The 24,792-nt window shown below is 64.3% G+C and overlaps 3 protein-coding genes across 6 annotated transcripts; 1 reads left to right on the forward strand and 2 right to left on the reverse strand.

The window, feature by feature from the left end:
- GPX4 (glutathione peroxidase 4) lies at positions 1-2,025 on the reverse strand. The gene is made up of 7 exons (XM_086767608.1): positions 1,909-2,025; positions 1,696-1,790; positions 1,434-1,578; positions 1,172-1,323; positions 992-1,016; positions 633-692; positions 1-276 (listed from the first exon to the last, which is right to left on the reverse strand). Exons 1-7 carry the CDS (start codon positions 1,987-1,989, stop codon positions 244-246), a joined length of 591 nt encoding a protein of 196 aa, XP_086623734.1. The 5' UTR covers positions 1,990-2,025; the 3' UTR covers positions 1-243.
- Positions 2,026-2,323: 298 nt separating this feature from the next.
- POLR2E (RNA polymerase II, I and III subunit E) lies at positions 2,324-5,222 on the forward strand. Of its 2 annotated transcripts, none has more exons than XM_086767123.1 (8): positions 2,324-2,594; positions 2,751-2,925; positions 3,060-3,175; positions 3,589-3,669; positions 3,876-3,934; positions 4,090-4,168; positions 4,548-4,626; positions 5,065-5,222. In XM_086767123.1, exons 1-7 carry the CDS (start codon positions 2,538-2,540, stop codon positions 4,611-4,613), a joined length of 633 nt encoding a protein of 210 aa, XP_086623249.1. In that variant the 5' UTR covers positions 2,324-2,537; the 3' UTR covers positions 4,614-4,626; positions 5,065-5,222. The 2 variants fall into 2 exon arrangements, with proteins under 2 accessions (XP_086623249.1, XP_086623250.1); XM_086767124.1 differs by having other exon boundaries at positions 2,391-2,594; positions 4,923-5,222.
- A 372-nt stretch (positions 5,223-5,594) lies between these two features.
- Positions 5,595-24,763, reverse strand: ARHGAP45 (Rho GTPase activating protein 45). Of its 3 annotated transcripts, XM_086767122.1 has the most exons (24): positions 24,261-24,763; positions 23,518-23,778; positions 21,243-21,573; positions 19,513-19,656; positions 18,396-18,480; positions 17,896-17,968; positions 17,330-17,408; positions 16,850-16,987; positions 16,563-16,627; positions 16,151-16,261; positions 15,388-15,468; positions 14,988-15,167; positions 14,626-14,763; positions 14,158-14,348; positions 13,751-13,908; positions 13,249-13,326; positions 12,964-13,065; positions 12,444-12,607; positions 11,744-11,932; positions 11,242-11,379; positions 9,541-9,779; positions 9,001-9,262; positions 8,445-8,547; positions 5,595-8,258 (listed from the first exon to the last, which is right to left on the reverse strand). In XM_086767122.1, the coding sequence occupies exons 2-24, from the start codon at positions 23,605-23,607 to the stop codon at positions 7,870-7,872; spliced, it is 3,528 nt and encodes a 1,175-aa protein (XP_086623248.1). In that variant the 5' UTR covers positions 23,608-23,778; positions 24,261-24,763; the 3' UTR covers positions 5,595-7,869. The 3 variants fall into 3 exon arrangements, with proteins under 3 accessions (XP_086623248.1, XP_086623247.1, XP_086623246.1); XM_086767121.1 differs by having other exon boundaries at positions 23,518-24,763; XM_086767120.1 differs by lacking the exons at positions 23,518-23,778; positions 24,261-24,763 and adding an exon at positions 22,772-23,321.
- Positions 24,764-24,792: the final 29 nt, after the last annotated feature.

Below are 24,792 nucleotides of genomic sequence, written 5' to 3' on the forward strand. Positions count from 1 at the left end.
TCACTTCTACTGTGTTTATTGTGAGGGGACGCTAGATCCTGCTCTACGCCCACAGAAAAGGGCTGCCTAGCAGCGGCCGCCGGCCCTGTGAAGCCTTCTTCCAGCCGGTGCACGCCAGATCTTCAGGTCTGCCTCACCAGCGAGCTGGCTTGAAGGCAGACCGTCATTGGGGCTGGAGGGGAGGGCTCTGCAGGCAGCCGGGGGGGCCGGCGCCGGGACAGCACGGGGCTGAGGGGAGCGGGTCTACAGGTGGGCAGGCAGGTCCTTCTCAATCACCTGAGAGAAAGAAAGGAGCAGGTCCTTCTCAATCACCTGAGAGAAAGAAAGGAGCCCTGTGCTACGGGAACATCACTGCCCCAAAAACATGCCCAAGGTCCCCCCTCTGTCCCGCCCCAGAGAGACTGCTTGGGACCCTGGGTGGGCACACGCTGTCCCCGGTGGCACAGCTGACCCCCTCAGCACACAGCGCTGCCTTTTCTCCCCCAGACAGGGCAGCGGGGCGTGCTCCGGAGCGACGTTCAGCCGCTGCGCTGCCATTTTTCTCCACAGATGCAATCTGCAGGCATCTGCAAGGTCTCGCTTCCCCTTCTGCCGTGCGTCAGGCAGAGCCGTAACGCCGGCCACAGACTTACGTAGGGATCCTCCATGGGGCTGTACCTCTTCACCACTTGGCCCTCCCGGTTAATGAGAAACTGTGGAAGTGAAGCAACACCCAGCTGTAACAGGGGCTCTGTGGCCCCACGAGAGCAGCGCAGGGAGCCGATTTCAGGGGGTTTGGCTGGGGCGGGTCCTGCCTGTGGAGCTGCAGCCCTCGGCAGACCTGCTCTGCCCCTGCACCGGCTGCTTACTGCCTCTCCGGGACAGGGCTGGTGCCCCTTGGGACGCTCCTACCCAGAGCGGAGCTGGCACACAAGGATCCTCCCTCCTCACCGCCCCCAAAGAGCAACGGTGCAACCCAGGCACAGCCCAGGAGAAAGCAGCTGCGTCCTACCTTCGTGAAGTTCCATTTTATTCCGCTAGGAGAGAGAAAAAAAAAAAACCAGGAGTGAGATTTTGGCAGAAAACCCCTTCCTCTTGCTGCAGCCAGGCCCTCGGCTCGGACAGAGGGGCCCAGAGCAGCCCCCTCCCTGCCTGCTGGGGTGCTTTCTGCAAGCCCCCACCCCACACTCACTTGCCCAGGGTCCCCCTTCCATGGGGCTGCTCCTTCATCCACTTCCAGAGCGGGTGAGCGTTGTCCCCGTTGACATCGATCTTGCTGAACATGTCAAACTTCACCCCGTACTTCTCGGCGAACGCCTTGATCTGAGCGTTGTCCCCGGGCTCCTGAGGAAGGCGACAGGACGGGGGGCGGGGGGCTCTGTGAGGCGGGGGGGGGCACGCACGGAGCCCGGCCGGCCCAGGGCTGTCCCCGCGCTCCCGCTGCCCCCAGGCACCTGTTTTCCAAACTGGTTGCAGGGAAACCCCAGGATGCGTAAACCCCTCTCAGCGTATCTGGCGTGCAAGTCGACAAGCTGAGTGTAGTTTACAGCGGTTTTTCCTCATTTCGAAGCCACGTTGGTGATGATGCAGACGTAGCCCCTGCGGAGCGCGGTCCATCAGCAGCCGCACGAAGCTGCTCCCTGCCAAGGCCTGCTCGCCGCCCGAGGCCCTTCGACCCGACCCGGCCCTGCCCCCCGCCCCCCCGCCCCCCCTCACCGGTATCTCTCCAGGGACACGTCGTTGCCGTCGATGTCCAGGGCGTGGAAGTCGTAGATGGCCTTGGCCGAGCGCCAGTCCTCCGCCTGCGCGCACTGCGGGGCAACCGGGCGAGGCCGTCAGCGGCCCCGCGCCCCCACCGCCGCCCAGCCCTGGGCGCGGCCCGGCCCAGGCCCAGCCCCGGCCCCGGGGCGAAGCGGCCCCCGCACTCACCATGGTCCGGCCCGGGCCCCGCACCGCCGCCAACGCCGCCCAGCACTGCAGCGAGCGCCGCACCGCCCGGCCCCATCCCATCGCGCCGCACCGCCCGCGGGCCCTCAGCCAATCGACGGCTCGGCTGCCCGGAGGCACCGCCCCCTGCGGCCGATGTAGCCAGTCAGCGCGCGCGTAGGCGTGACCGACAGGATGATGGATGGAAAGATGACCAATGGAGAAATAAGGTGGGCGGGGTGGCCGAGGGGATGTTTATCAGCGAGGTGGGCGAGACCATGAGGACGGGGGGGGTGCCGGGGGGGGGGGGGGGACGGACAAGGTCAGGCCGCGAGGCGCTGCAGGCCAGGCCTCCCCTCCCGCGCTGGCGGTTTCCCACCTGAGCGGTGCGTGGGTCCCGTCCCGTCCCGGGCCGGGATGCAGACAGGCGAGGAACCGCCCCGGCTGCGGGACAGGGACCTCCTTCCCCCCCCCGAGCGAGCGCCGGGAGGCGGCCCGCCGCGGACTACAGCTCCCACAAGCCCCCGCGGCCGAGGCCCCCACGGCCGTCTCGGCGCCGCCTGTCCCCTGTCGGGCAGGCACTAGCGCGGGCAGCCCGCAGGGGCCTCGGGCGGTGCGGCCGGGCGGGCGCCATGGACGACGAGGAGGAGACGTACCGGCTGTGGAAGATCCGGAAAACCATCATGCAGGTGCGGGCGGCGGCGGCGGGGCCGGCACCCGGCGTGGGGCGAGCCTCGGCCGGGGGTACGGGGCGGCGGGGGCTGCGCGGCGGCCCGGTGGGAGCTGTGGCGCCCGGCCCGGCCCGGCCCCGAGGCCTCCGCCTGACCCGGGTGCGCTCTGGGCAGCTCTGCCACGACCGGGGGTACCTGGTGACCCAGGACGAGCTGGACCAGACGCTGGAGGAGTTCAAGGCGCAGTTCGGTGACAAACCCAGCGAGGGCCGGCCCCGGCGCACGGACCTGACGGTGCTGGTGGCTCACAACGACGATCCCACCGACCAGATGTTCGTCTTCTTCCCGGGTGAGCCCAGCCCCGCTCCGGCCCCGGGAGAGGCCGCGGTGCCTTGGGCTGCGCCGCCTCAGCCGGGGCCGAAAGGGAGGGGATGAGAGCGTGCAGGAGGGCTGCGCGTAACCGGGGGCTGGGTGCTTTCCCAGAGGAGCCCAAGGTTGGGATAAAGACCATCAAGATGTACTGCCAGAGGATGCAGGAGGAGAACATCACCAGGGCGCTGATCGTGGTGCAGCAGGGCATGACGCCGTCGGCAAAGCAGGTGCGGAGCGCCGCGAGAGGAGGCAGCCCAGTCAGGGTCGTTGGGTGCGGGTGTTTCGCTTGTCTCTCAGCGCTGCTTTAGGTTAATCGAAGCCATGAATTTCCTTCCGGATAAAATCTCTCGCTAAAGCCTTGTTGTGCCTTAACGCAGGCTCTTGCGTAGCACGCAAAGTGTATTTAACCAGAGCGAGTGGTTCTGGTTGCAGAAGAACAGCTGAGGGCCCGTCAGGGGGAAAGCGGGTATTTGCCAGTCGTCACGAGATCTGCGTGCTCTCTGCCTGCGGAGCTGCACCCGTGGGAGCGCGAGCGCAGCACCTCCTCGCTTGCAGCGACCGGTGTTCATTGAGCGGATCTGGGCACAGGCAGGGCTGTCCCGGAGCAGCGCTGCCGCCTGACAGCCCTTTCCCTCTCCAGTCCCTGGTAGATATGGCTCCCAAGTACATCCTGGAGCAGTTCCTGCAGCAAGAGCTCCTGATCAACATCACGGAACACGAGGTGAGTGGCATCGGGCCAGGGAGGGGGCGCGGTGGTTGCTTTTGTGCGCTGGGCTGCAGCTCGGGCCGCTCCAGGGACCTTCACTCGGCTCAGAGACGCGGTCATGGTTTTCGTCCTTACGAACGCGTTGCTTCTCCCGCCGCTGTGAGGAGCTGGCCCCTTTCTCTGGCTTTCTAATCCTACGCTCTCTCCCCCGTTGTTTACAGTTGGTCCCCGAGCACGTTGTCATGACAAAGGAAGAAGTAACCGAGCTTCTGGCCAGATAGTATCCTTTGTTTGGCGCTTCCCTTCCTGCTGGGCGCCGGGCGCGCTTGCCGTGGGCTGACAGCGAATACGTCCGCGTGCGATGGTTCGTGGCTTTGTTCCCTGAGCTGTGCTCGCGCCGGGCCGGTGGCCAGTTCTCCTTGACTCCCCGCGCAGTAAGCTGAGGGAGAACCAGCTCCCGAGGATACAGGCCGGGGATCCCGTGGCCCGCTACTTCGGAATAAAGCGTGGTCAGGTGAGAGAGAGAAATAGACCCGGGCAGCGGTTCCCTATGGGCAGGGCAAGGAGGGGAGATCCTCTGCGGTATTTCGGAATTCTCGGAAATGGGAAAGGCGTCTCTTCCGAACGGAAAAGCTGTGTAGGTTAGGAATGGACGTGTGTAGGCTGAGCTGAGTTCTAGTGAGGCCACGGCAGCATCGGTTGTCATCTCCCCCTCCCCTCGCCCTGGAGGGTGGCACTTCCACGCCACGTCCACAGCTGAAGCGGGGGGCTCAGCGCCGTCTCCGTGGCTGCCGAGCGCCGCAGCCGCGCTGTCTGGGTTGGGCTGGGAAGCGCCGCAGGGAAAACTCGCCGCCAGCTTCTCTCCCTGACGAGTTCCCTCTGCTGGCCTTTAGGTGGTGAAGATCATAAGACCGAGTGAGACCGCGGGGCGCTACATCACGTACAGGCTGGTGCAGTGATCGGAGCTGTCAGGTAAGGCGCAGCATGAAACCCTCTGGCGAGCCGTGGGCTTTGGGCTGGGCCTTTCCAGGATTGACTTGAAGTGAGCTGCCTCCGGGACAAGATTATCCCAGAACTTTAAATTGCTTGTGGAGGGAAGTGTTGGTGAGAGGACGGAGCAGAGTGAGGCTTTCCTGGTCGCGTGCCTCAGTAGCCAGCATTCGGGGCGTGGCTGTCGGTGTTCGGGGCGTTCAGCGGGGCTCGGCCCGGAGAGCAGTCTGCAGAGGGAGGCGTGAGGCGATTCCCATCCCGAGTTCTCTTTCTTCCAGCTGCGGGAAAGTTGTGTGGTGCCTCCTGATCTTCCCATCCGCCAGCAATTTACAGACACTCTGAGATGTCTGCTTTTCATCGATGGCCAAGCAAATTCTCCTCCTGCAGTCGTGTTACTTGGCCTAATTCCTTGTTTTCCAGCGTGGACTTTGCTGGAGCCCCTTGTTCTTCGTTGAGGACTCAAGCCATGGAAGTGAGGTGACGCAACCGAAGCGTGCAGGGAGGAAGCGAGTAGAAAAAGGCTTTTGCTTTCCTATTTTGTTTATAGGATCTTATTTTTAATAAAGCTTTGTACTCTCGCTGTTCCTCCTGGTATTATGTTTCTCAGCCTATCCCTGTGCCCCATTCCGGGCTTTGCAAGGTCCATGTTTTTCGCTCTGCTTAGAACAAGCTGCTGCTGAGGCTCCGAGGGACTCACCGGGGCTGAGCCGAGAGCTCACCCTGCAGAGCTCCCATCCAGCGCTGCAGGTCAGACCTCCTTCCTTACCTCGCCTGCTCTGCCCGCTGGCTCTGGTTTTGAGACCTTGCTGGTCAGATACTGCGGTGAAGAGTTGCTTATCGTCCCCCAGTCGCTTTCATCTTAATGTGTCCCAGGTCCCTCGAGGGTTTTTAAACTTCACTTTACTTGCTAGAAATCCGTGGAGCGCTTCCTTACAGCGCACAGCCGTGGGTTGGAACACACTCATTTATTTATTTTTTTGGAAGCGTGTCAATCTGAACACAGCAAAACATGTAACGCAGCTTCATACAGCAGCACAGGCATGCCGTAACAAACACGCTTTACGGTTTCCGCGCTGAATGAATATACAGACAGCAGGGTGCCTTGCCCCGTGTGAAGCTCAAGCGTAGCTTTGTGCCTCCCCTCGCTCGCGTTCACCCCCCACCCACCCTCGCAAACACACCTGGTACCGCCCGTGGTCGCAGTGCTGGCGGCAAGAGGGCAGCCGGCCTCGCTGCTCTTGCCGCCCTGGAAGCGACCTGCTGGGAAAATCCAGCCGCGGAGCAGAATGTCCTGCAGGCATCGCTGGCTCTTCCCTGGCTCAGTTACAAACTCTTCGGCTGTAAGTTCACTTTGGTTCCGTGTACCTTTAACCTGCTACGCGGAGATGCGTTCCAGATTCCTCCTGGAGAGCTCTGGCCGCTGTAACGCCCGGGCTCTCTCCCCCGTGCTGGAGGCCGATCCTCTGAGGGCTCCAACGTCCGGTTGCTTGCCCCGTTCTGTGGGATGAGCTGTGCACGGCCCCCCAGACGCTGCTCGGTGTGCCTCCAGCCGGAGCATCGCTCCCGCCTCGCTCGCTTGGCTCCAGATCTGCTGCCGCTCTGCAAACCCAGAGCAGCGCAGCCCTGACGCGTGAGGAGAGCGAGAGGAGCTGGCGTCCAGCGTCTCCCCTGGGGAAGGGGCTGGCGAATTACGAGAGAGCAGCTTTGGATTCGTGCAGCTGCTTAGGAGCCGTGGGCTGCAAGCTGTGTGTGTGTGAGCTGCCCTTGCGCATCTGCCCCCGGCCGGGAGCTCTTGGTTCCTTGATCGCTCGCCCTCCCGGGCCGAGGGCCTGGTGGCACGCTCAGCGGTGACGGCAGGAACGCAGCCCGGGCACGAGCAGGGTGATAGAAGGAAACCGCTTTCAGCTCTTCTTAAGCTTAGAAACCTACTTGTTTCTCTATGCTTCAGTGCAGAAAAGTTTCATAGCTTTAAAAAATACTTTGGCTGGTCTCATTTAACCCTTTAAGTTCCTTTGCCAGCAGAGGTAGTGGATCCATGTTGAAGACTTATCTCTTTACCAAAAAAAAAAAAAAACCACCAAACCAAAAAAGCCACTTACACTGGCAGGGGCTGTGACTCGATTCGGGCCGTGGGGCCCTGAGGAGGCGGCTCCCCGTGGTGACCTGCCCTCCGCCCTGCTCCATCTCGGGGCCAGCTGGGAGAGCAAGTCCTGGACTCGCAGCTTTGATTTTTGAAGACCAAATTTGTATTAAAAAAAAAAACAAACAAACAAACCCTGAGAGATGAGGCAACGCTCAGGACCGTGCAGCCAGGAAAACCTGTCCCTGCGCGTGCTCGCAGCCTGCAGATTGCTCTTTGCGTGGCTCCTGCCAAGCAGAAAAATGCCCGTAAATACAAGCAGCATGCGAACCTCGTCAGCCAAGCCAGGGAAGGCACAGCGCTGCTTGGGAGTGCTGAGGCAGTAAATTCATCGCTGGGCTCCGGTGCCTGGTACAGCCAGTTATGAATGATAAACGTACCCTGCGGGGCCCGGCACGCTGCAGCCGCGGCTGGCTCTGCGCGAGGTGGCGCGGGTGGCTCTCACCCGGCTGCGCTGAGCCCGGCGCCCCTCCGGCCGTGTCCCCTTCCCGGCGAGCTGTTCCCTGTGCTCGGCGTTGTCCGTGCGGTGCCCGTGCCTCGCTGCAGTGCCTTTCTCCTGCCTGCTGTTGAACCCTCCCTGCGTCACCTCCTGGCAGCCTCCTCCCCTCCAGCCGCAGCCAGCTCGGACGATCGGATCCTTTGACTTTTCCTATCTCAGTTTCTGCCGTAGAGGCGCAGGATTAGGGAGCCCGGCAAAAATTAAGCCTGTGGCCTGGCACGGGCACAGCAAAGCCCTGGGTTCCTTCCCAGTCCCAAACAGCAAGCGGAGGGTCTGCCCTGTTCCAGCTCCTTCCCAAGGAACGTGCCGGCCCGTGCAGGGACTCCCAGCGGTCGAGGCAGGCTGACCCGATTTCCCCATGGGAGCCGAGGGGCGCAGGGGTTTCGTGTGAAAGCTCCAGCCACGGAACGGCGAGGCCTTGCCTGCAGCTGACACGCCAAACCCCCCTGAGCTGCCCGCGCCTCCGTGCTGTCCCTCCCCGCCCCGCAACACCACAGCGTTCCGCCTCGCGTCGCTATGCCCGGGTCGTTTCTGGGTTTTGCCCCTTTGCCCCGTCCCAGCGTCCGCGGTATTTTTCTTCGGTGACTTAGATAAACAGAGGCTGCTGCTCGCGGCCACCGTGGCACCTGGCTGCAGGATGCCGGGCAGCGGCAGGCGCGGGTCTGTTGTTGGACTGGTTTGTGTTGTAGTCTGTGCTGGCAGTGGAAAGGCAGCTCTCAGGGTATTCTTCCGCGTCACTTTGCTCTTCTCCCGGGGGGCTGCGGCAGCGGGGAGCGGTGCCCTCCGTGTCCGACTGGCCCATGCTGCAGCTCCGGCTCCGCTGCCCCTCGCTCCCGTCGTCGCAGAACTGAGCTTCGTCCGTGCTGGTCTCGCTCTCCTGTTTCGTTAGCTGGGTTCGTGGGCCCCCGTCTGCGGCCAGCAGCTCCCCGCTGTCCTCCAGCTCAGAGTCAGAGTCAACGGAGCGGTCGCCAGACTCTGCGGGACAGAGGGAGCCCTGAGCTACGCCCTCGCCTGCCGCCATGGCTTCCGCAGGAGCTTTGTTCAGCCGGCTTGCGGGAAGGCCCAGGGGAAGGGCTTTGCCTTATCGCCACTGCCAACACGCCTCGTGCCTCCCGAGACCCGTGCCCACTGGGGAGGAGGCACTGGGCGCCTTACGCTTACCTGCGAATGAGTCGGCGCTGTAATCCGAATTCCCCTTCTCCGAAGGCACCTCTAGGTAGGCGACGCTGCCGGGAGGAGCTGCGCGCTGGGAGCCTGCATTGGCCTGGGAGAAAGAGGCACAGAGGGAAGGGCATGGAGGAGAAGAAAACGTTCGCATTCACCGAGAAACGGTTCGAGAAATACCAACTTGTCCCGGTATAAGTGCGTAGGCTCCACCCTCCCACCCCCGGCCTGTCTCACTGAGAGTGTTCTTGTGGGACAGCAAACGACTCGCGAGTGGAGTGGGGACGCGCCCGGGGACGTGACGAAGCAAGGTGAGTTTTGTAAGAGAAGGGCCATGGCGCTGGCGGGACCTGTACCGTCGGGTGGCAGGGATGGGGATCGGCCCTGATGCGATCTGCCGGGCAGAGCACGAGGCCGGGGGCGCGGAGAGTGGGGTGGGTGGTGGTGGGGCTGCGGGAGGCTCTGCCCCGGCTGATCTCCAGGTCGCAAGCACAAGCAGGGTGTCCTGCTCGGCTCCACGTCCCTGAGGGTGCTCCCTTCCCCAGACCCCTACCAGGTCAGGGAAGCTGCTGGCCTCCTCCTTGCTGCCGGCGGCGAATTTGCTGGCATCGGCCAGCGCCAGGCTCTCCTTGTTCTCAAAGATGGTCGAATAGAAGATGATGAGCGCCTCGATGATGCGAGCTTGGTGGGGATAATCAACCAGCGAGGACAAGGAAATAGTGGCGTCCGTGGGCCTTGGGCGCATCAGTGTTGGCCCAAAGACGATGCCCAGGTTGCTTGAGGTCATCTTGTTTTCCTGTTCCACTTCCACAATCCTGGGGAGGAGGAGGAACTCATGAGAGAAAGCAGGGAGAAGGGACAAGAGGCCGGGCAGGGCTCGCCCAGCCCAGGCTGGAGGAGATGCTGGGCTGGCGGCGCAGGAGCCCCCGCTCCTGGCTGACAGGAGCTGCATGAGCGGCGCAGGAGCAGCTGCGGCCACAGATCTTCCTCCCCACTCCTGGGAAGGGCTGGGCTGGCCCCAGCGCCCGCGTGGGTCCAGAGGGGAGGCTGCGTTTACCCCACACCCCACGGGCTCTGGACCCGCCCTTCTCACCGTCTCAGGTGCAGCAGGAGGTACTGGAGCGTGGCCATGTTCTCCCAGGGAAGCTCCTTCAGCAGCTCCTTCAGCTTCAGCACCAGGTTCACCACCACCTTGTCCGTGTCGGGGCCTCTGTCCACCAGCTCAGGGCCACCCTTCCCGCTCCTGCCCTTGGCCTCGCCGCCCTGCAGGCTCTCCTTGGCCAGGCCCATCAGCTCGTTGTACATGCGGAAGGGCATAATGGGCTCCGGCAGCTGCAAGGAGAACAGGGAGGTGGGTGCTGGGGAGCCGAGCCCCCCGATCGGGGGAAACCTCACCCTGAGACCTCGTCCTGCCCCGCGCTGTGGAGCTGAGGAAACCTGGGGCACTCCTGCAGCGAGGAAACATCCCCGCTGCTCGCAGAGCGTGCTACCCAGAAGCAATGTTTATTTATCCATCTCCTGGAGCGTGTAAATGCAGCCCCGTTTGCCCTAGCCAATTAGTACCTGTGGAGTTCAAGCAAAAAGCAGCATTTGAGGGACCCGTGGGTGCTCTGGGCAGGGCCAGTCCCTCCGGGTGAAGGCTAAGGGATTCTTTTTTTTCCCCTAGAAAAGCCCTGCTGTGGGCGCACGGTGGGAAGAGGAGAGGAATGGAGGGATGAGCCGCACTGGGCGGAGAGGGCAGGGTGCAATCAGCCTAGCCTGCAGCGAAGGTGGGGCTGTGCTGAGGTGGAAACTCTGGCTTTGAAGTTTGTGTGAAGCAGCCGGAGCAGCACGTTCACTAATTGGTGGTTTTGCATGGCTCGCGAAGTTTTCAGCGTGGCTCAGACGATGTTTTGGGGACAGGCTGCCTCGCGCAGGGGAGCGGGTCCCCCCCAGTCCAGCGCTTTAGGGGGACTTTGAACACGGTTCTCTGTGGGGAGACATTGAAGCGCGGCTCAGGACTGATTCTCCCTCGCTTTCCACTCCGCTTTTCTTCTCTGGAGAAACCGCAGGGGCAGTTCAGAGCCCTTCTGTCTGTGCAGGGGACCTGGGGACAGGGCTCCATCCTTGCGTTATCGCACGGGAGCCCCTCTGCGGCCTTACACCAGCCCTCCGAGAAAGGCAGCATGAAAGAGTTAAGTAGCAAAACTGCAGTGCGAAGGGGAAGCCGTTTCCTCTCCCTCTGCCTTGCGGTGGCTGCCTGGAGGATGTGGGCCGCGCTGCCATTTTTCGAGTTTTCGAGTTTGCGTGCTGGCGTTGGCTGGGGGCGGAGAACGCGGTGAGCAGGACCCGGCGGAGCCCGCGGCGGGGCGACGTGAGGGGCAGAGCGGACCTGACCTCGGCCCCGGCTCAGCTGTGAGGCACGAGCTTTGCTGGATCGCTTCCCTTTTTGGGTACCTGCTTCCCCAATTGCAAAGGGCAGGGAGGGTTTGGTGCTTCTGCGCGTTGTTTTCCTGCGGATGCGAGTGCCGCCGCCGCAGCGAGGGCGGGCGAGAGCAGGAAACCCGCAGCCGGCTTGGATGCAGCGAGCATGGTGGCATCTTCAGGGCTGCTCCGCTCCCAGCTGGGAGGGACCCTGCACACCCACGCTGCCGTGCCATGGTTCAGCCCAGTTTGTGCAGAATGGCTCCCAGTTTGTGCAGAATGGCTCCTGCCAGCGGTGACTCAGTGAAGCTGGGTTTGGTTCTGGGAGGTTTTTTGCTCCGGCCGCCTCTCCCCCGCCTCCCCCCAGCAGAAGGTATTGCCAGCGCCGTACCTGTCTCAGGTAGAGCTTCAAGACGTTGCTGATATCATGAGGGGAGGCCTGGGACAGCTCCACCAGCTCTTTCCCATTCTCAAACGCCTGGCAAAGCTTCTCCACGCGGGTCTTGACACCGTTAACACGGTAGATGCCCTGTGAAAGAGAGAAAAGTGGAGCTGGAACCAGGAGAGATGCTTCTCTTCATGTTTGCATGAGAGGGTGAGCTTCTAGCTCCCAGCCTCTCCCTCTGCAGCTGGAAATCCCTCTCAGAGTCATTCTGGGACCACCCCTTCCAGCCCAGGTGTTGCTGTCATTCCTGCTGCCGAGGAAAGAGGGAGACAAGAGAAGTGAGTTTCCAAGGTCAGGGGTTGGGGTCTCAGGGCGAAGTGTACCCCTGGGACCTTCTGGCTTCTCGCCTCCAATGATCTGAAGAACGCGTCTGCTGGTTTTCATACCAAGGCAGAAGAGCATTTCTGAGCCAGCTTAGCTGGAGAAGAGGGAAGAGAGAGGGCATCACCTTGGTTTTCAGTGCCCGCTTCTCAATCTCAGAAATGCACTTTTTGATGATGAAGGGGATGCCGTCGGAGCTGCTCTGAGAAGCCTTTGTGAAGTCTTGCCCGAAAAGCTGCAGCTTCCCTTGCAGTTTCTTGTGCCCGCACTGGATGGCCAAGGTTTCCAGACACTTCTTGTGGCAGGCCAGGCAGCACTGGAAAACACGGGGAAACGCGTGGAGGTGGGAGAGAGCAGCACGACCGGGTGCAAGGGCAGGCATGGAGACACCGGGCATCGCTCGGAGAATGAGGAGCTCGTGGGGCAGGACGGCAGACAGGAAAAATGCCTTTCCTGGAGACCCCGCAGGACCGATGCCCCGCGCCCGGACCCCTCCCCACAGGAAGAATGTCCTCCACACCAGAGGTCAGAGCTGGGCTAGGGCAGTCCTGCCCCAGGGTTCATGCTGGCACCTCTGCTTCCGCAGAGAGCTTGGACCTCCTGGCTGTGGTTCCACCCCCGGTTTGTCTGTCCAGGTGCCGGGATGGGGTTTCTACACCAAACCAGTGGCACCCGAGCAAAAAGCCGCACAACGTGGCTCTGGCCGGGGGGGGGGTGAAGCGCGGGGGGGTGAAGTGCAGGGCCATGCGCAGGTGGCGCTGAGGTCGCCCCATTCGTGGGACACGTCCTCCCTCTGTCCACCCACCGAGCCCTCTGCCCAACCTTACCTCCTCGCACTCTGCTCCCTGGAAGTACACGTAGCTGTTGCACTCCCGGCACTTGGAAGGGGTGCGGAGCTTCCTCAGCCGGTGAGTCTGGGCAGCCTTGGATAAGCCGATGTTTCGGAAGGGCCCCGTTGGAGCCGTCATCTCTGAGGTGATCCCATTGATGCCTATGAGCAGGGCAAAAAGAAAGGCAGCTGCGTCCTGGCTCCTGAGCAGGTAAGGCAAGGCGAAGCTGGAGCAGAGGGGCCGCTGTCAGAGCAGACAACCAGCTGGATGCGCTCGCTCTTCGGCGCCGTTGCAATAACCTGCGCTTGGAGGCGCGCAGCCCCAGCTCATCTGTTCCCAACGAGCAGAGCTCATCCCTTGGTAAAGGAAATGCTGAGCTCCTCACAGACCAGGGATCCTCCCAGCAATTGTTCCGTTTACCTCCAGAACTACTGAATTTGGGAAAAGTCAGCCTGCAGTCAGCTTTGCCACGGGGTGCGGGCAGGAGCGCCGTGTCACCTCCCGTGCTGTCACGTACCCTGCTCAAAGGGGCTGGCATTCTCCTCCTTCTCCTCCAGCTCCTCGCTGGAGGACACGGTGCCGTTGGAGGACAGCCGCTGGAGCTTGTGGCCGAACTCACCTGCCAAAAGAAAACCCGCGAGGCAGTGAGATTACGGGCAAAGTTGCTTCTCTTCTGAGCGCGCGCTGATGCTCGTGGCCGACTCCCACAGCAAGCTTGCGCTGCTAACTCCGACGCGCTGGGTTTACACTGGCTTTACTGGAAGGGGAAGGACGGGCTGCCAGGGCTGTTTTCGGTGTCTACCTGCGCTTGAGTCCAGGCTGCTGTCAGCTTCAGTGATGGAGGTTGGCCAGGATTTGTGGACCTGGTGTCCCCTGCCACCTGCAGAGGAAAACACACAGCCCACTTGAGATCGCTTCCTGCCTTTGGGAGAGAAACACGGGAGAGAGCCTAGACTCTGGGAGACAAATTACTGAGGGAATCTTCTTCGGACAGGCTGGTGAGGGGGCTGCTGGGGTTGTGATGCCTTCAGGGCCACATCCAGCAAGGGAAAGAGGAGATGGGAAGATGGGGAACAGTCTGGTAGGTAGCACCAGAAAAAGGAAAAAAACCCCCGTGGATCTGATTTCTGTGTCCTTCAGGAAATTCAGCTTGCAAGGCTTCCAGCCTGCCCTGCTGCTGTGATGGGACACCCCTCCTCGGTACCCGTAGGAGTCCTGCTTTGCTCCCGACCCAGGCGGGCCGCGGCTGCCGCGTGCGGTGCCGTGAGGACAGCGATGCCGGCTCCTCTCCACTCCGGGCTCACCTCTCCGCTCGGTCGCCGCAGCCCCGCTTTGCTGCTCCTTGGCTCCTGCCCCTTCCGAGGTAGGCCGGTCCTTGGGCAGCCCGGGCCCGTCCGAGCCGGCGGTCGTGGAGAAGTCATTGGCGTTGAAGCTGCCTTTCCGCGTCCGAGTAAAGGGGGACCTGGGGGCAGAAAGAAGGAGAAAAGGGAATGTCCGAGTGGATGGGAAGGAAAGATGCTGGAAAGCCTTATTCACGGCTGCTGTCCACCTGTCTGAGATTCACCGTCCTCTCGCAAATACCAGATAGCCCGCCTCATCCACGGGAGAGGATGTGAGGAGAATTCCCAGCTGGTCCAGCCCAGCTTCCCGGTTGCCAGTGAGAGAGAGGATGAGCGTAAACCAGCGAGGGTTTCCCCCTCTCCTTTCCTACCAGGCGTTGTGCGACACGTAGGGCTCGAAGTCGTACTGGGTGTCGGGTTCGTCCCCGCGCTGCAGCTGCTTGACGTGAGAGGCGTACTGCTGCCCGGGGTCGTAGAGCTTGCTGCTCTCGCACAGCGTCTGGAAGTTGACGGGCAGCGGAGCCGTCTGCATGTGCATGATCTGGTAGAAGGAGATGGTGGCCTAAAAATAACGTAGAGAAAACCAGACGTGAGCTTTGCAAGGTGACGTACGTGGAAGAGAGAGACAAGGAGCTCCAGGCTAGATGAGAAATCAGGAGCACAGAGCGGTGCTTGGTCTGCAGCCTTGAGCCTTGGCTTTTCAGAGCACGAGGGAGCAAAGGGAGGTCTATATCCACCCAGACCTCGTCTGAAACAGGGGCAGGGACGCCAGGTCTGGGGAGGCAGCTCTGAACCCCCCCGGCCCCGGGGAGCAGCCCGAGCCGGCCAGCCCCACTCACCGTCTTGATGACCTGGTCGCTCTGTTTGATCACTTCGTGGATCTGCCGCAAGGAGTTCACCTTGGTGTCCTCCAGCTCCTGCTTCTGGGTATTCGCATCTGCCACGCAGGTCCGGTACGTGGCCATCGCCTCTTCTGCCTGCGAGTTGGGAGAGCAAGAGGTGGAAAGGGTTTGTAGGTGAGGAGGACAAGGAGAACTCTGCGCTCAGACCCCGTTCCCCGAGGCATTCCTGCGCCGTGTCCAAGGGTCCGCAGGGAGCTCGGTTCAGCTCGCTGAGCTGCCCGTGCGCTGGGATGGCACAGAGTGAGAAGGGTCTCGCCGCGCAGATGCTCAGCCGGAGCCCGGAGCTGTCATGTTCCTACCTTGTTCTTGGCTTCCTCTTCCAGCCGCCTCTTCTTCTCCAGGGTTTTGGTGGTGATGCTGCTGGCCGTGCTCTGCTGCTCCTCTTCTGCTTTCACGGCCATGTACTTGGCCTTATCGTGCTCCTCGCTGCGCTGCATGTAGATCTGCTTGGCCTTGCGCAGGTTGACCTCCGCCTCTTGCTGCCGGTGAAAACAGACCCGGGGTGAGGGCTGAGCTCCGCGAGGGGATCGTTCCCTCCCGTGAGCTCCCCAGCGCCCCACATTTCTCTGGCGTCCCCCAGCTCAGCAGAGGCGCCCAGGACAAAGCTCCTGGAGAGGGGAGAGGAGCCCAGGGTCCCCAGAGGGGCGCATCTCACGGGGGCACCCCGGACCGGGCCTGTGCCGCATGGTTGTCGCTCACCAGTTTCCTCTGCGCCCGGTGCCACTGCTCCTTGATCTCCTTCCTCCGTTTCTCATGTTCGAGGCGTCGCACGGTTAGCGGCTGAATCAGGAGGGAGAAACAACACCCCAACGCTCGCGGCTCTTCCCTCCGCAAAAGGCTTTGCAAGGAGAAGTTCCCTGTGGGGGCTGTGATCGCTTCCCAGCACATCTGGGCTGGGTTACAGGGAGGGTTTGTGTCGCGGGCGAAAATCTGCAGCCTGGGAAGTGCCAGATGCAGTTTCCAGTTTTGCCAGACGGCAAAACAGCAGTTCCCTCCCCGGCAAATGACTCCGGAGAGTGGCTCTGGGAGCCACTGCTGCAGCTCAGTCCATGCCAGGGGGGGAATTTGGGAATGCGGAGGGGCCTTGGATCAGGTGGAGATCAATACAGAGGTAGGATACCCCTCCAAGGACCTGGCCTCTGGCCGAGAGCTTGGGCTCATTGACCCGCTGAGGCCGAAGCAAAGCCGGGGAATGCCGAGCCCGAGCGGTGGCTGAGCCAAGCGGCAGCTTGGATTCCAGTTTCTGGAAGAGCTGCCTGTGGCAGAAGGGCTACAGAGACCAGCAGCCTCCCTCGCTGCCCAGCCGCCGGGGAAGACCCTTGTGGGATGGCCTGTCCTGGGGAAGGTGGCATCTGCTGCTCCCCAGGGACACGGCCCTCGGAGACTGCCCGGCACCGAGTCACCGGCTCAGGACTCGCCGCGTGTCCGAGCGTCCCTGCGCTGCGCCGCCGGCTCCTCTCACCTGGAGGAAGGTTTGGTGCTGCAGGGTGTTGGCGGCCTGCAGAACCGACACCCCGTGCTCCATATCCTGCTCCAGGGCCAGCAGGTAGATGGACAGGAAAGGCATGTTGGTCTGAGAAACGAGAAAACGCGCGGCCCTGAGCCCCAGCACCGCAGGGTGAACCGAAGGAGACACATCCTCCAGTGCTGCGTTCGGGGAGGGAGAGCCAGAGGCTCAGCTATCGATGGAGGAGCTTTTGCAGGGTCTCAGCATCATCCTTTGCTTTGGTTTGGAGGCAGGAATTTTGGCAAGCAAAGAGCTTTGGAGAACTGCGCTTTGTTCTCCTGGCCGGGTCGCGCCAAACGAGCTCTCCAGAGCTGCCTGGTCTGATACAGCCTGGGCGCCAGGTGGCTTTAGGGACGTGGGGACTCACCTCCTGACTCATGGTTTGCTTGCAGCTGTTTGCCATCTTCTGAAGCCCTTTGGCAAACTCCATCTCTGCAAGAAAAATGTTGGGAGTGAAAAGACACACGAGACACCAGGATTTCCCTGCTGACCGGGTTCCTTTTGAAAAACAAATTGAGAACTTCGGGAACGCAGCCCGGCACTGCCCTTGGGGTGTCTGGCTCCCTCAGCCAGGACCTCGACCAGTCCTGATGCTGCCGGGAGGGGTTCGGCCCCGCGCCGCAGAGCGCCTGCCCGCCGCCCTCCCCGTCTCACCCAGCGTGGTCCTTTTCTCCAGGTATCCAATGAGGTCCTTCATGTACTTGGAGATGTTTTTGGTGTACTCGAGGGCAGCATCGACCCCCCCCTCGCAGCGCTGCAGCATCACGTCCACTTCCTCGGCAGGAGGACGGCCTGTGAGGGGACGAGGGGCAAGGCGGGGGGAGAAAGAGGAGAGAGACCCTGAACGTGCCACTGCTGTTCACTGACCCACTCCCTCCCAGTGCCCTCCAGTTCCCAGGAGCGCTGGAACAGCTGGGAAAACCCGGCCCACCGCTGCAAGCTCCAGGAGCTCTCAGTGCAGACCCCCGTATCTGTGCCGGCATCGCGCTGCGCTGGGGCCAGCGGCAGCTCTGCTGCCTTTTCTTGGCTGAGGAGCCACGGCGGCGGTGGGGAAGACGCCGGTTCCTGCCGGCCGGTCTGCTCAGCCGGGTGCCCCAGCACCCCAAACCCTGCACCCAGAGTCTGCCTGCTTACCTGTCTCATAGCTTTCCATGCCCGAAGGCATGCCGTCTCCTCCAGGCCCCGGGATCCCCCCGTAGAGGCTCTCCATGCTCTTTGGGAATTGGGAAATAAAGTGGACTGATCAGAGAAGAGGAAGGGGAGCAGCTGGAGGGGCTGGCGGATGGAGGGGAGGCAGAAACCCGGCGCTGCTGGAGCCGCTCCGCTGTTGCTGGAAGCCCTCTGTGCCCAGCCCGTGGCCCCACAGAAAGGCCGTGAGCTAACAGAATGGGGCTGGAGAAATGCCGTGTGCCGTGCACGCACCATATTGGGGCAGAGCTACGGAGAGCAACCAGAGCCCCGTTTGCTGCCTCTATTCTCTCCCGAGCCACCTCGCCCCTTGGATCGAGCTGCCGAGTGGCTTTTCCCCTCCTTGGGATGGCGGCGAGGGCAGGAGCGAGCAGGCAAAGCCTCCACACAGCTCCGATGGGCTTGGAGGTGAGCTGGGAATCCCATGGCTGGAGGCTCAGCCCCTTCCCGAGCCGGGTCTGAGCGCCCCGACACATCCCGAGAGCCGTGCGACAGGAGCGGGCGGCGCTCACCTGGTTCTGGTCGCTGGGTGGAATGGAGAGGATGGTGCTGCTGTCCACCTCCCCCATGAGGAACTCGGACACGCTGTGAGGAGAGGAACATGGCTGGGCTCAGCAAAGGGAGGGCGGGCGGTGGCTGTCACCCAGCAGCACCCGACCTGCGGCCGAGGGACCAGGCAAGGGCCAGGGCAGTCGGAGCCACAGTACTGGTTTCAGTGGGGATCAGCTCAGCTCCACGAGATCTTGGTAGCTCAGGTGGAGGAGCAGAGCTCGGCCCAGCGCTGGGCCGGGAGATGGAGCCCATGGGCTCAGCAGGCTTGGGGTCCCTTCTCGGTGCCAGCGTGAGCAGCAGGAGGTGTGAATCCACCCTCCTCGCGGGGTCTTTCCAGTCCCCAACCACCCCCCCAAACCAGCCACCATGTGTGGGGCCGTGCATGGGCGAGGGGCCGCGGTGAGAGGGTGGAGATGTGTCCTGGGCGACGGGGTCTGTCAAGGGGCCAGAAGTCCCTTACGTGCTGCTGAAGGACACCGCGATGGTCTCCACAGCCTTCTCAAACTCCCGCTTGTCCGTCTCATTGTTGGATTCATAATGGAAACCTGGAAACGAAGAAATACGGAAGTCCTGTCGCCACGAGAGCCTGTCCCTGGCTCAGGCGGGAGAAGGACTGGCTCCGGTCTCGGTGCTGGGGGCTGGGGCTGGGTTGGCCTCGAGGGAGCAGCGGGGAGGAGAGGATCATCCCTATGGATGATGGACGTTCGCTAGTGCAGAGTAGTGCTTCTGCCCCCTCGTTTACCCTGAGACTGACTTCCCTGCCAGCATTGCTTGGCTCACGTTTCTGTTTACTCCCGTTTCCGGCAGGGAAAAGCGCTGCTGGCGACGGACCCACTCCGGCGCCTTCCGGCACCTCCAGAACCCCCTGCTCCAGGGCGGGAGGGCTCTCGCCCACGGCTGATGTGACGCAGATGGCGCTTGGCACATGCCCAGGCCAAGGGACGCTCGCTTGGCTCGCAGCCAGGGCTTTTGGGCAGAGCCCAGTGCCTTTTGGGTCGGCTGCTCGGGAGCCGGTGAGCTGAGCCCCTGCGCCGTGGTAAGGGGTTAGGATCTGCTGCCCGGGGATGCGGACAGCCTGAACTCGCGTGGGGCCAGCCCCACAGCAGACCTCCTGCCGCCCGCCACGACGCTTCCTGTCCCCTCGTGGTTGCTGTTCGTTGTCCAGGAAGCGGCGCGGTGACGCAAAATGTTGTGCTCTGCCTGCGGTTAGCACACCCGGCCCCCTCGCCGCTGGTGTAACCGCGGGTAGGAGGTGGTGCCCCGGCGAGGATCTGGGCTCCGCAGACCCCGCTCCTGTAAACACGAGGTGCTGCCAGGAGCGGGATCTGATGATTTAAGTGTTTTTCTTGCGGCCGAGCTTGGAAACCCCCAGGTAGGGCTCTGGGCTCTGTCATTTCTGACGCTAAATCATCCTTAAAACTGCAACGCAGCAAGCAGGCAGCTGACGCCTTCGCCCTCTCCACCTGTCTGTGGGGCAGCTCTGCCCCCGGCAGCCCCCCGTGGGCTCCTGGACCCCGCACGTCCCAGCCCGGGGCAGGAAGGGAGCAAGACGGAGCTCCTGGCCCCCATCGTCTCACCCTTGACTTTGGAGATGAGGGTCCCGGCAGCCGTCAGGGTCTCCAGGGTGTTGAGCAGCGGGTACTTGGTGATGACCTGGCGCAGGATGCGCAGGGTTTCGCCCAGGTACTCGTGGGCCAGCGGCCGCTGCGGCTCCTTGGGGTCTGCAAAGAGAGCGGGGCTGAAACTCTCTGCACCCTCCCGGCCACCCCCTGCCACCCACGTCCCAGACAGGCTCCCACCGGGCTCCCAAACCAAAGCCCCTTGGCTTTGGGGTTCCCTGGGCACAGCCACGTCCTGCTCGTCTGACATTTCCCATCCCTGCCCTCCCGTCCCGCCGTGGCCAAGCCAGCCGGCGCGTCCCCTGCCTGCCGCAGCGGCGGGCCCGGGGCAGCCCGACCTTTCAGGCATTTCTTTCCTCAGTAGTAACTTTTTCCCTTGAAAGCAGTTTGGGAATTTCCTCTGCGTTTCCTTCCCTTCCGCCCCGCCGGATGGGCACTCCCAGCCACCCGGAGGGATGCAGTGGGTCTGTCCTGCCACCATCCCGGCCGGCCGGGCTCCCCGCCTCCCACGGGGTCTTTCCCTGGGAATCGTCCCCTCCGCGGGGTCCAGCGCCAGCCCGGGGGTCTGGCCCCGCTCCCCACCAGCCCGGTGCTGGGGCTGGGTGCTGGCAGCCGTTGTTAGGAGGTGAGGAGCTTCCCATAGGAAAGCGCTGGGGTGGGAGCCTGGCACCCACAGCCTGGGCGGGCAAAGCCCTCTCCCCATCCCAGCCCCCAGCTTGGTGTCGGGAAGGGGTTTCCTCCGTTTCCTCTCCCATTTCCAGGCCCCTTCTGGAGCGGGAAGCGGGGAGGGCAGCAGGGCTGGCAGCAGGGCTGGATGGGTGCGGAGGAGAGCTGGACTCTCCAAAATGATGGCTGCATCCCACAGGTCAGCCCCGACCTCTCCGCATCTCTCTGCCCACCTGGGACCCTCCCGGCTTGTCCCAAACTGGGCCCAGTGGTAACCAACGGATCCCGAGCAGGGACGGCGGCAGCACAGTTGCTGTCGGGCTCAGGGCTGTTTCCTCCCTGCCCTGCAACACCCAAACCTTCGCAGGGAGCGGGAGGCATCGCCTCCCCAGCTGCCATCCCACCGCCCCTCTGACAGCGCAGACCCCAGCCACGTTCCTGCCAGCCCAGCCATGGAGCCGGCCGCTGCTGCGGGCAGGGTGTTGCTGTTTTCTGTGGCGAGTGGGGATGCATCACCGTGTTTGCAAAGCCAACGTCAAAAACATGGCATCATGTGACCCCCCCGCCGCAGCCCCACCTCGCCGCGGGGACCACGAGATCGCCACCGTTCCCTTGGCCTCCTCGGGCCGCCCCGCAGCCCACCCAGCCCCACGCCCGCACCCAGGCATCGGCCCCGTCCCGCCGGCCGCCCCGGTCAGGCTGCTCTGGGGGGTCTGGGGTCTGGGGGGCCGTGGGCTGTGCCCCCATGGGGCTCTGGGGGCCCTGGCAGGCAGCTGGCACCACCGCGCTGTAAACAGGAAAGTGAGGGGATGAAAATAGCTCGCAGGCCGGAAGCCGCGTTATCCTGGCTCCGAGCTCCGGGCAGCCACCCGCCATCCTCTACCCATGGCCCCTCGGGGGTCCCGGTGCCCTCCCGGCTGGGATGGAAACCCCCACCCACGGGTCCGGTCTGTCCCCACGGCCATGGGAGGCTGGGAGCTGTGTGAGCGGCAGCGGGGGCATCTCACCGTCCCGGCACTCACCGTCGCGCAGCACCACGTCGCGCAGGTTCTCCAGGGCGTCGGCGAAGCGGGCCACGTCCGTCAGCAGCTGGGAGATGTCCTCGGTGTCGATGAAGAGGCCCTCCCCGCCCTCCATGGGGCTGTAGCACATGGGGGTCTTGTGGCCCTTGGGCGTGGCCCTGGGGCCCGCGGCGGCGAGGGGGAAGCCGGCGGCGCTGGCATGGCGGCTGAGGCTGGTGGGGCGCTTGAGGGTGCCCACGGCGCTGGGGCTGCTGCTGAGCTTGGCGCTGGCAGGGGGCAGCTCCCCCGGGCCGGCGCCGGGAGCCTCCAGGCAATCCTTGCGGGAGAGGTCCTGGGGAGCGGGGGCGAGCGTGAGGGCATGGCTGGTGCCACGGCCAGGACCCCAGCTTGGGCAGGGAGAGGGCAGCGCCGCGGGACCCCCCGTGCCACCAGCCTGGAGGGACGGGCTGTTGTCTGAGGGGCTGGCAGCAGACCCCGCCGCTGTGCTGTGCCTCAGTTTCCCCAGTGAGGGGACCCTGGCAGAGCCCGAGGGCGACCCCGCCCCGCTGCGGCATGGGGACGAGGCGTAGCCCCCCCCCACCCCCCCCAGCATTTCCGGCCCTTCAGGGGTCCAGACTGGGGGTTTTGGGGTGGTCTGGGGCTGTCCTGCAGGGTGAAGGCAGAGCCACAGCTGGCAGGGTTTGGGCACACGCCTGGCCAGGGCCGGGCCATGCCGTGCCGTGCCACGCCGCAGGCAGCCTGGCGTTGCCCAAAGCTCCTGGGGGATTAAAATCCCCTGGCGTGGGGATTTCGCAAGCAGCATCGACCCCAAAACCACAGGGCAGCCCGGCCACCCCATCTGCCCACCACCCCCGCGGCCCCCGCTGGCCCCTGTGGGTGCGGGTTTGCCCGGGGGTGCACATAGTGACCATGTGGGTGACATTGCCTTGTCCCACCAGCACCCACCGCGCTGGAGCTCCCCATCCTCAGGGGCCTGGGGACCCCCGGCACGGCCAGACTACGGCAGGGTCCGGCCCCACGCATACCTTCCTCTTTTTCTCCCCGTCCTGTCCCCAGGTTGGGCACGGCCCGCGCCCCGCCAGGGATGGGGACAGAGACGGGGACACCCCCCAGGACACCATCCGGATGGAGGGAGTCCCCAGTTTGTAGCGGTAAAATTGCCCCAGGGGAGGGGCTGGTACCAGCACCTTCCAGGCCCATGCACCGTGCGGGGGCTGCGCGCCCAGGGTGAGGGTCCTCACGGCACAGGGAGGGGGCCCGCGGCCACCCTTGCCCCTCACTGGGGACCCTCAGGCACGCGGCTGTGACACGAGTGCGCTGGGTCTCAGCATCCCTGGTCGGGCACCGCCGGCTCGGCAGGGCCGGAAGCTGCATTTAGGCAAACACCGAGCGCTGCGAGGGGGCCGCCCAAGGCCCCCACCCCAAAACAGCTGGGGCCAGCCCAGCCCTTGAAAACCCGTCCCCGTCCCTCCTGGGGTGCAGCAGCCCCAGAGACCCCAATCCCTCCCCACGGGCGCACCCGGCCATACCGTCAGCCGCACGGCGGGTGCGTGGGACAACGAGTCCAGGGAGCGTTTTGGGGAGCGGGCTTTCCCTGTCCTGCGGCGCCCGGCCAAGTAGGGGCTGTAGCTCTTCCTCCCCGCCGCCCGGCCGAGCATCCCTCCGTCCGCCACCCATAAGCCCCTCTCCCAGGGGATTGGGGCCGGGTGCCCCTGGCTAAGGAGCCGCGGGCGAGCTCTGGGTCGCCATGGGCCCCATCTTGCCCCACGCTCTGTGGGCTGGGGCGCAGGCGCGGGGCGGGCAGTGCCGGGGTGTGCGGAGGAGCCCGGCAGAGGCGAGGCCCTTCCTCCCGCACCCTCCAGCGCTGGTGGGCGCAAGTAAATAAACACACGGCAGAGCCCGGGCACCAAGGCTGTCCCAGCCCGGGCGTCCCCCCGCTCTCATCTCCGTCCCCTGGGCGGTTTCGGGGCTTCTCTGCCCTCCCCAAACTGGCAGCTGCAGCCCCCACTGCCGGGCTCCCCTGCGTTTTGCCGCAGCGCCCCATTTCCTCCAGCTCCGCTCGCCCTCCCGTTTCCCCAGGCGGCTGCTCCGTCCCCTTCGTCTGGGGCAAAATCCCCCCTCTGCTAGGCCCAGTGAGCAGGGTCCTTCCTCCGCTCCCTCCTTCTCCTCGCAGACCCCCTGGCTGTACCCACGTCCCCCTTCCCACCCCACAGTTCTTCCCAGTGGCTCCGTGGGTGCCTCAGCCCAGTGGCTGCCGTCGCGCTGGGACACTCACCGGCAGGGTCTGCGGGATGGGGCTTCCCGCCCGGCTTTTCTTGGAGATGGAGGGGGTTTTCATCAGCTCCCGCTTCTTCCGGGAGAACATGGTTCCCGGGGCGGCCGAGCCCCTGCCCTCGCGACCCCTCGCTCGGCTCGGCCGCGGCGCCCGGGCTGCCAGCGCCGTGCTCCTCACCGCGCCGGCCACATTCGCCAGGGCCAACTGTCAGGAGGGCGCGTGTGACGCCACCTCACTTCCTCATCGGCTTCGCAGGCGAACCTGAAACAGGAAAAGCCAAACGCGCACCCCCGGGCGCGAGGCCGGGGGGAAGGGGACTGCGGTGCCCCTGCTCTCAGCGCCCGTTTGGTGGGGCGGGGGGGGGCTCAGTGCTGCACCCCATGGAGGGGCCCGAGGGGCAGAGAACCCCGTGCTGTGGGACTGGGGCTCGCCCCCGTGGGACTCCGGGCCTCTGTGGGGTTCACCTCTCTTTTGGGGTGTCCATCAGCACCGCGGGGCATTGCTGGAGGCCCCAGCTTTGGGTGTAAGTGGGATGTGGGGTTCTGGGCCCCCCACTCGTGGCACGCTCCCGGCTCTGCCTCCCCCGTGGGCTCGGTGGCAGGGCCAGGACAGCGGTGGCTGCCCCTGGGGTCACTGCTCTGCCCCGAGCCCCCGCCAGCCTGCAGCCTCTGCGCACTCACGGCCCCCCCCCACCCGTGACTCACCCACCCGCGGGTAACGCAGCCCCACAGCGCCCTGCTCACCTACGGGATGGGACGGGCTGGGCCCCCCTCGGGTGCAGCGTGGGGACCCCAGGCCGGATCCTGCCCCGGCCCCTGCCCAAGGGGCTGCTCGGGGCGGCTACGGGCCCCCACGGGAGACCTGCAGTGGGTGAGCCCACTTCTTCCCCGGGACCCCCGCGCAGGGCAGCCTCTCGTGGGCTTTCTGCCTCCGGTGGGGCGCAGAGCGGCTGGGACGGGACCCCGAGCCGAGCCCGGCGGCTCCCGGGGGTCGGGGCGCGGGACGAGGGGGTGAGCCAGATATGCGTGGGAGGACGGGGCAGCGCGCGGGAGGGGGTGCACACGCGTGTGTGTGAGTGTGCGTGTGCAGGGGCGCGCCCGTGGGGCGGGGGGCGTGCGTGTGTCCGGGGATGTGCCCGCGGGTCGGGTGCGCGCATCGGTGCATGCACGGTGCGGGGCGGTGCACACGCGTGTGCCCATCCGTGACTGTGTTCGTGTGCCCGTCCCTGGGTGCGCGTGTGGGTGCCCGTGCGTGTGCCCGCGAGCCCACGCAAGT

Source organism: Chlamydotis macqueenii, chromosome 26 (assembly GCF_036417535.1).
Source record: "Chlamydotis macqueenii isolate bChlMac1 chromosome 26, bChlMac1.mat, whole genome shotgun sequence".
NCBI classification, from domain to species: Eukaryota; Metazoa; Chordata; class Aves; order Otidiformes; family Otididae; genus Chlamydotis; species Chlamydotis macqueenii.